The following is a 9,701-nucleotide window of genomic DNA, read 5'->3' on the forward strand; positions in this document are numbered from 1 at the left end:
ATTTGGTATCAAACCAGACTGCTCTGTACTTTTGTCACTTGTGGAATAAAATAAACATACAGATATTTTCACCATTAATTCAGCACGTGAACATTATTTAGTGGTGAGTAATTGGGTGACTTGTTGTTAAAAACAAACCATATTGGGTTGGTATTAAAACCTACATTAAGTTGCCAGTTAATATAACGTACACTCCACCAAGTCAAAACCAATGCAGTCAAATACAACAGTTTAGCGATACATTATACTTTAATGAAGGTTAAAATGTTCAGGTTTTGTTGAAACTTAGTTTTTTGGAGGCTGTAGTTTGTGATGCTGTTGAAGTGTAATCTGGGTTCTGGCCTGTCGTGTGTCCTGCTCGTGGATAAGATGATCTCCAAAGGCCCAAAGAAAAGTCTCCCGGTGTGCCCCCTCTGTCGGTATATGTAGAAGCTAGTCCGTTTCCTTTTGAGTGCACTCATTGTGGAAACATGTCTTGTTTTTGTGTATTCAAACCTTGTATCCATGACAACTTAGTGTAGCTTACTTAGCTTCATTGATAGCATTGATATCCTCATGATTGTTTGCACTTTTTGTAAGTCACTTTGGACAAAAGCGTCAGCTAAATGAACTGTAATAGCATGTGTGTGTGTACCAGAAGTTAATAATTGATTTCCACTTTTGACTGCAGATGGATTACAGAGGACATGTTATTTACCAGTTGCAGAAAATGATATAAAACTCAGTTGCTCGATGGCCATGAGCAGTTTAGGGACATGTGGAGCCATGTTTGAGCAGTGCAGTGGCTGCAGTTCATTCAAAGTCAGACAGGGCAGCAGCAGGTGAGGCTGCCTGTCTGACTCAGGTAGGAAATGCAAATGAGATCAGTTAGAGCTGCTCTTCACACTCTCTCTGTGTCGCTTACTCTCAATCTTCCTAAACATTTGCATCCAAGGACCAAAACGAAGACATTTTCTCATGATTTAAGCTGCGAGACTCAAGCCCAATCATGACAATGGTAAAGTACTGTTTTATTTTTGGTCATTCTTTGGTTTACATTTACACACATTTACATAACTTTGGGTGGAGTGAGAAGGAAGTGAGCAGGTGTTGTCGGTGGCAGACTTTTAGTTTCAGCAACTGAGACTACTGTAAAACTTCCTTGTAGTAACTTTTAGATCTGCCTTTTCTCTTAGGGAGTTGTGAATAGCGTAAAGATATAATGGCAGGGACACCGTTAAACGTTGTGATTGTGTGGGAGTGTGAGTGCAAACCTGAAAGTAAACACACCTACAGGTATCCATTCTGCTTTACTTTGTAAAGGTCAAACAAGATTGTTAAACTTTCATTTAACATTTGTTCTTTACTGAACAGTGAATCAGTCTCTTAGTTGACCAAGTGGAATTTATTACATTTTAATCAAATATGATTCAGTGTCATTTACTTTTGATAACAACATTGAATCCCAGTGATGCAGGTGCAGGTGAAGTCTTATCTGACATTTAGATTAGGCCTGAGTATCTGTTTACTTTCTAAAATGTATCAAATTCAAATAAATGAGAAACCTAGTAAGCACAAACATACACACAATGGTTGTTTTTAAATAGTGTCACTTATACTTTCATATATAATCTCAAGAACCATATTTAGCTTGTAGGTGTGGGATTTGAACTATATTTTCATACTACTATATAAACTATTATGTGAAATGTAGTCACTTTCCCATAATGCACTTCACACTCTTTATCAGTAGTTTTGAAGGTGCTGTTGTTCACTGTTGGAGTTCAGTCTGCAATGTTTTAGGCAGGAAAAACATACTGATAACAAAATAATCTGCGTCAGACTCTGTGTCCCTGACTGTATCTCTGAGGAGTTTGTCTGTTTCACTTGACATGGTGGTGATAAGACTGAACATGTTTGCTCATATAGTTCTCTCTCTCGCCTGTTTGGTAGCATAACATGTTTCTGTATAACGATATCTATCTTGTGTATAATGATATCTAACTACACAAGTAAAGTTCCCTGCATGTTCACATGTTGAAAACAAACATAAAACATGGAGGTAAGATCCATTCTGTGATGGGGGAATAAAATAAAGCTAGTGATGAAAAGGCAGATCAAACCCCATTGAATATTCATGTCAATAAAATTGTGTTTTTATGAACAATACACCGTATTTGTTCATTTTAACCATAACAATGAAAATACTGTATGAGCAATCAATACTCTCTTTACACCTGCCTGTTTAGTTAGTTTGATAACTTATGTTAAGCACATATAATATCTATAGCACTATAGCTGATTGTTTTCTTTTGCTAATATTTCATATAATTGCTGGTGATAACACAGATATACAGTTACTATCTGAATCACATTTGGATGAGGCTCAGTGTGACTTGTCCTTGTTTGCATCAGATTATACTTTGTGGCTCCATGATCTTTTCCTTCTTCCTCCTGTTGGCCTCCTGGGACACTGATAACACTTTTCACTGAGACTTTGCAGGCTCATCAGAGAGAAGTTACATCAGGTCGACACAAAGCAGAACATTGTCACTGTAACTCGACCCGGCTTTAAAATGCAGATTTATTTTTAAACTACTGTGAGAGGAAAAGGTTGTAAATACTGTATCAGAACAGTAGCGTACTTCTCTTCGCCCTTTCTATCACTTCTCACCTGCTCCTCATTTGTCAACAGTAAAGCAACTGTTTTCTGACCCTTTGTGTGCCAATGTGTGAGAGATAGAAACTCCGCTCTCCCTCTCTCCCTCTCTCCCTCTCTCCCTCTCTCTCTCCGCCTATAATAATTTACCTTACATCAACACTTCCTCTACAGCTGCCTGGAACTGTAGGAAAACAAAATACTGTCCACTTCCTGATTCTGCTTGACATGTTTATCTCCGCCTTCTCCAACCTTTAAAGCTTGTGAATGATGTTATAATATTTTGTATATATTATATATATTATAATGTTTGTATTATTACATTTAAGGGGCATTTTAATGTTAACATGTATCTAAGCAGGCTCTACAAAGACTTGTGTACAGTGTAGTACATGCATACTGTACATAACCACATTACATACATTAACAACTCAATATGTATTCCAGCACTCTTTCCACTTACACCCACCCTTGTATTAGGTACAATTTACGGAAATTGTTTGCTGTTGTACTGTATTTAAGTTATACCTAGTACTTTACTGAACTAAATTACCTTGGGTACTAAATAAAGCTCTATTGTCCATCATGGGGATCTCAGACTGAGGCCTGATGATGAAGCCACTAGATAACTAAAGTGAATGATTTCTAGCCAGAGATGTAGTTTAGTTTATTTTGTGTGTAAAATCTCTGGAAACTTATCTGAGATGTTTGTGTTTTTCAGAACTTTTTTGGAAAACTAAAGAACCTGTAAGTATTGTGGCTGTTCGCTCAACCTCATAGTGTTGCTGCTAATTATACATGATAATGGCACCGCAGCATCTTACCTCTCCTCTTTCCCTCAGACACACTGGACCTCCAGCGCCACCCAGAAGGACAGGTGACATTTAACCTCAGCGACAAATGTTTTTTAATTCCTCACTGGATTACAGACTTTATTATCTATCAATGTCTTTTCCCCTCCAGATGACAATGACGGGTTTGGGTGGCCGCAGGATGAGTTTGTAAGTAGAAGTTCCTGAATTTGTGCAATTATCAAAGGTGCTACAGGAGGCATTTTTAACTCATTCTTATGCTATTGTTACCACATTTCCCATAAACTCTGTTGCTTCTTTCATGAAGTGTTCCATGATGATTTATAATCTAAATTAATCATAATATAATTTTTCTATTGGCCTTTCACTCACTCATCAATGTTGCTTATCTATAATATCTCAGTAATGTGAGGTTGACTATTTGTGAAATTGCACCTATAAAATAGTTAAACATTAAATGTTCTAACGGCAGGATGATGAGGAAGGTGACATGTATGAAGCGCCGCCGTGTGAGCGCCCGGCAGTGAAGGTCCCACAGAGACAGAGGGAGGAGAACATTTACCTGGGTAACTGAGTCACTACTGCGGATAGGGTTAGGATATAAACAAGATTCAACTGACAATATGAAAGTAACCTTTTCCCTTAAATTCTGTCACTTTCTGCAGAGAGGACGTCCAATCCTGTTCCTCCACAGAGGCAGGCTGCTCCTCCACCCAGGCCGGGCAAACCCTCGGTAACAACAGCTCAGTGTCCTGGAAGTCTGTTTCTATGTGTCTCTGCATCCGTCAAGAGGTTAACAATATGTGTCTGCATTTCTTTTAATTACATGACGTGTCATCCAGAAACCCCAACAACGCACTGAGGTCTATGATCCCAAAACCAAGAAAGGTGAGTCATTCTTCTGTATTCACACAAACATGCATTTTGTTTATTCATTGTACAACCCACCTCTCTTCATCTCTTTAACCCATTTCTTCAGCACCGGAGATCGATAGAAATGACAAGCCTGGGAGAAAGAAGATGATTCCTCCTGCTCCGGACCCCGCTGCCAACACTGAGGAAGGTGCAGTGATAACTTCTACTAACACAAATAAGCCTTTCATAAAAGTAATTCATTGACTGAGAGGAGGGTAAATGTATCAGGTGATATGGCAAATACATATACTTAAATAAATATTAGTTTTTTATTAGTCATGTGCTGTCTAGAGAAATACAGTCACTTGATCAACCCACTCCCTGAGAGATTTTGCATTTGCTTTTTTTACACACCTGTTGTCTCATCGATCTTTCCCAGGAAAAACCCTCATAGTGCAAAATCAATAGTAACAGCAGTTTGTTTGGAATAAACATGCACAAGCAGCACTGGGTAGTTAAGAAGAGACTGCCACCTGCTGTTGTGTCACCGTGCTGCACTTTCAGTGATTCAGAGACTCAACCTCATTAGCAAACTGATCCACGGGAACACCAAAGTAATCATCACTTTGCACAAAGAGGGTTTCCAAAATCACCTGTTATATTAATAATGTAATAAGTTACTGACTGAATGTGTGAACATTACAAGCTTTTTCGGGCCGTCCACCATCACTGGAGGCCTGTATGATACCTCAAAAACACAGATCCCTGCCTGTATTTTCTTTCTGAATTTCAGATGTGTATTTGGATCCAAATGAAGAACAGGTAAGATAAGATAGATACATCCACAATACCAAAAGTTGTATATAATGAATACATAGGGAGGAGGAAGCAAAGGGCCTTGGTATGAGAGTATAATGGGTAATAATTGCCATGCTGTACATATGAATCATGAATATGATTGGATGTTACCAGCCACATAGCTGTGAAGCACAAATGAAACTAATACAACGTGACTTCAGTGCTCTGCCAGCACTGTAAATGCTTCATTACTGGACTTAAACCAGGAATGTGTATAGATAAATATGCTCTTATGTGTTATGTATTTGTCCTTTTGTGTTTCAGGAAGATAATGAAGACGTGTATTTAGAACCCACAGCTGGTAAGTTGCGTCACAGCTCACAAAAACCAGCTCTGTACTTTAAGTTTGCATTAACTGTTTTTGATCTGTGAGTGACAATCAGACGTCAAATTTATTTTCCAGATGAGGAAAAGTCTAATAACAATTATAATTTCCTTTCCTCCTGCTCCTCAGCATGGATGCCTCCATCTCCCAAGACAACACTCATACCTTCTCCCATACCCATGTAAGTGCACTTCAACCTGGGTTAAAGCAGCTTTCAACCCACTGCTGGTGACATGCACTCACCAGTGATATGATCTGTCTGCGTAGCTTCATACTCCATGTCACGTCTGTCATGTTGCTGTGTTTTTGCAGCAAAATGCAAATGTTGCAGATAATATTAGTGCCATTACACAGTACATTCCTGGAGCTAAACATGTAATGAAAATTAACATTCTCTCTATCTCTAGGATGAAGCCTCCGGTTCCTAGAGCTCAGTCTGTGAGTGTTTTATCATTTCCTTATGCTAACTCTGTCCTCATTTAAAGTAAGACTGTCAAGATAATGAATTAGAAATAGAAGTTATCATTCTTACTGCGTTTCAATTTCCTTCGCAGGAAATTAAACTACTAAGTGTGACACAGAAGTAACTTTTTCTTTCCCCCCTTTCAGAATTCATTCTTGCCTTACTTGGATGAGTTAAAAACAGGTAAAGCCCACGTCTGCTCTACTTATTAAAACTGAACAGTACAAATCAAATCCACATCCAAAATAAATAGTTTTGATCATGAGGATGACGATGTACACAACTTGTCTCTATAGCTTATCCAATTGAAGCAAGAAGTGCCACATTTCCGACCAAACTCCCTCCACCAACAAGTGTTAAGCCCCATCTGCAAGCGAGCCTGAAGGAAGCCAAAACCAGGTATCAGGTCAAGAATACAGAGAAGTTTCTTAGCCAGATGAAACATTAGTTAGGAGGTTTAAAATGGCAATGATTTACATACATTTTTCGATTCTTTCTGCAGTTGACCCCACCTGCAAGTGCACACGTATATCAGAACTAAGTTCAGTGTATAACATTAGCCTTCATGTCTTTATTCCAGCCTTCTGAATCCTCCTCTGGCAGACACTAAGCCTCTCGGTAAGATCACTGTTTTTAAAAGAGGTGTTTTTTATTATTCCGAGGTACGACTGTGATCATTTGGAGTCTGCTTAGATTTTTCATACTTTATTTATTTTTAATGGATGTTGGCAATACAGATTTTCCAAACCTGGAAAACACAAGACATGTTTTCTCTCTGTTTTAAGCCTCCCCTAGTGGTATGAGGGCAACCAAACAATCTGGGAATGAGGTATGTTATCGACGCACACAGGAAATCTAACACACATTGGTGAGGACTGGTTTACTATTGTTGTTTATGTGATTTCTTTCAGGACAAAGAATGGTTTGCTGGAGATTGCATCAGAAAGACAGCCGAGGATCTCTTGCTGAGGGTCAACAAGGTAAAACAAACAGTTTAGTGTTTTCATTTAATGGTTGAATGATTGGAGTAATTTCAACCACAATCAGTTTCTTATTTTCGACTGAGCGAACACGAGGGCTTAAGGCAAGGGTGTTGCACTCACTGGGGAAATTTGCTGAGTGCGTGTTTTTGCTGACGCAAAAAAAAAAAGCCAAACCTGAGTCACACACCTCAGGGCCTCTATGAAGGTGATGTATTTTCCATTTCCACCACTTACTCTGTATAATATGTACAGTCTTTTTACACTCTTCGTTACTATTCTTTATCCATCCTCACTTTTATTATTTTATTCCCTGTTCTCTTTTGGTCGTCATTCTCCTTTCAAAGCTCCCCAAATGTTTCCTCTGCACCCTTTTATTCTTTGTGTCAATCTTGCTCAGTTTTCCCCTCTTTTACCTCGTTGTAGAACGGTGCCTTTCTCATCCGACACAGCTCAGCCCAGAGCGCCTGGCAGCCGTACACCCTTGCAGTGCTCTACCAGGACAAGGTGTACAACATTCCCATCCGCTTCCTGGAGGAGACAAGAGGTTACGCCCTCGGAAAAGAGGGCAAGAAGAACGAAGAGGTGATGGCAAATTAGATTTAAGAGAGTGGAGTGAGCTGTCGAGAGAGACAGAGAGGAGAAGACAAAGAGAGCAGGATTGTGGAAGAATTTCAGGCTTTTCATTTAATTACCTCTCTCCTTTTATCTTGCTGTCTCTCCCTCAGATTTTCGACTCCCTCGACGAGATGATTTCTCACCACAACAATAACCAGCTGCTTCTGATAGACAGCAAGAGCCAGGCCAAGCACACCGCATATTTAACCCACCCTGCACGCCCTTAAACCCCACACTATCGGAGCTTCTGTCACATTGTATTCAGAGTTATGTGAGGATAATTGCAGTTTGAAGGTTTACTGTAGGTCTGCTGTGTGTCACATGAGTGTAATTAGTGTGACTATAAATCAGTCATACAGCTAAAGTATTGTTTCCTTTACGGTGTTTATAGATGGAAACAGACAATGCTAACTTGTAATGCACTGAAACATTAGCAGTGATTATGTAAATGTCCCAAACAATGACTCCAGAAGTTACACTCAGCTGCCACATGTCATGAGAACATCTTCAACTTACAGTAAAGCTCATATTTTATAAAGTTCTGTGGTTTGACAAAGCGATTTTCCTGTTTTGTCATTATTTTAGCAACAATTGCACAAAGTTAACTGTGAAAACGTGTCACTGTATGTTTCTGCCTTCAGACGAAGAAGTGATGATGTTGCTGTCAGATTATTGTATTTCACTGACTTCTAAACGTACAATAATATTTCTGCTGTTAGATATAAAACCAAATCACAAGTTTAAGTTAAACTTTGCTCTTTATGCCTCCTACTTATTTCCATTATTAATGTGGTCATGTGTGATGAACTGTTGAGATAAATGTCTCCATGAATCAGTCTTTTCTTTTCTTTATATTTTTGATGTTGTTTTCCCAAGTTTGGTGTAATTTGATAACTTTGATTTTTAATATGTTACAATTGTCTTCTCGGTGTGATATTGTAGATATTATGCAATGCAAAGTAAAAAGGAATCTGCTCTACATTGTTTTTAATTCTTTTTATTTTACCTCAGTTTCCCTGTATTGACTGTTTTTGACCAGTAACCACCAGTTAACCTGGACAATTGTCTTTATTTGGGGTTTCTGTGGTGTGTGTGTGTGTGTGTGTGTGTGTGGTTCATTTAGAGGATTGAGTGTATTATGAAAGGTTGATGCTTGATGAACTCCTTTCAGTCAACTCAAACCTCTGCTGTTGTCAATCCTCGTCAGTGTGGTGAGGGTTTGTGGGTTTCACTGAGAAACAAGGAGCTCTCTGTGTGTGCGTGTGTGTGTGTGTGTGTGTGTGTGTGTGTGTGTGTGTGTGTGTGTGTGTGTGTGTGTGTGTGTGTATGTGCGCGTGTGCGAGTGCGCGTGTGTACTGCCTTCCAGGGGCCACTGACCAGACGCTGCTGGTTACACCTGCTTCCTGTCAAAGTGAAACCACCTCCTCTGTGACCAAACCATAAATTCTGGTCCCGCCCGTCTAAAACATAGCAGAATCCTGTGTGTATGATTTAACTCCAGGAGTGTCAATAACAACATTTAAAACAGATCAGAGTTAAATCTTACATTTTAGTCATTTTGTTCACCTATTTTGGAGCGCTATCAGCTCATTAAGTGGGCAAACAACTAAGTAAGAGCCAAATTATTTCTATAATGTGCGTGAAATTCATGAAATTACGTACAGGGAGAGCATATTATGTCTTTTAGTTTTTAGAATTGACTTTTTACAGTAATAACATAGTTTAAAGTTTTATTATGATATTACCTGGTAGATTTTAATACATGCTCGAAGTGCAGAGGCTCGTTCAACATTGGGCTGTATTTGCACAGGCCGCTGGTGTAAATGAGTACGAAATAACTTCCTGGAGCCGGTGTAATTTGGCAGGTGAGTGTAAGGCATCTTGTAGCTCTGTTATAGGATTACTGCTGGGATGAAAAGCTAATATATTCTCAAGATCCTGAACCCTACCACATTGTGTTGCAACATGTTCAGCAGATCACCATCCACATCTTGAAGAATCACTTTAAAGTAACAAGCAGGTCTTTTTAATTTGTTCAACTCCATGGTAAATCTTTGCCTTTACAAGGTAGTGCAAGTAAAGAGATGACAGGAAATGAAGGGAGAGAAAGAGATGGGGGATGGCACGCAGCAAAGATCCCTGGCAGGACATT

The 9,701-nt window shown here is 39.1% G+C and overlaps 1 protein-coding gene across 1 annotated transcript; it reads left to right on the forward strand.

Annotated features, from left to right (window-relative positions):
* Nucleotides 1-929: 929 nt before the first annotated feature.
* On the forward strand, nucleotides 930-7,776 carry LOC115013775 (B-cell linker protein). Its single transcript, XM_029440273.1, has 19 exons — nucleotides 930-997; nucleotides 3,360-3,385; nucleotides 3,481-3,515; nucleotides 3,602-3,639; nucleotides 3,923-4,016; nucleotides 4,116-4,183; nucleotides 4,293-4,338; nucleotides 4,430-4,513; nucleotides 5,099-5,127; nucleotides 5,428-5,464; nucleotides 5,618-5,669; nucleotides 5,896-5,926; nucleotides 6,098-6,134; nucleotides 6,248-6,350; nucleotides 6,532-6,569; nucleotides 6,737-6,780; nucleotides 6,863-6,931; nucleotides 7,358-7,516; nucleotides 7,660-7,776. Exons 1-19 carry the CDS (start codon nucleotides 989-991, stop codon nucleotides 7,774-7,776), a joined length of 1,116 nt encoding a protein of 371 aa, XP_029296133.1. The 5' UTR covers nucleotides 930-988.
* The last annotated feature ends 1,925 nt before the right edge of the window (nucleotides 7,777-9,701 follow it).

This window comes from Cottoperca gobio, chromosome 9 (assembly GCF_900634415.1).
Source record: "Cottoperca gobio chromosome 9, fCotGob3.1, whole genome shotgun sequence".
In the NCBI taxonomy this organism is placed as follows: Eukaryota; Metazoa; Chordata; class Actinopteri; order Perciformes; family Bovichtidae; genus Cottoperca; species Cottoperca gobio.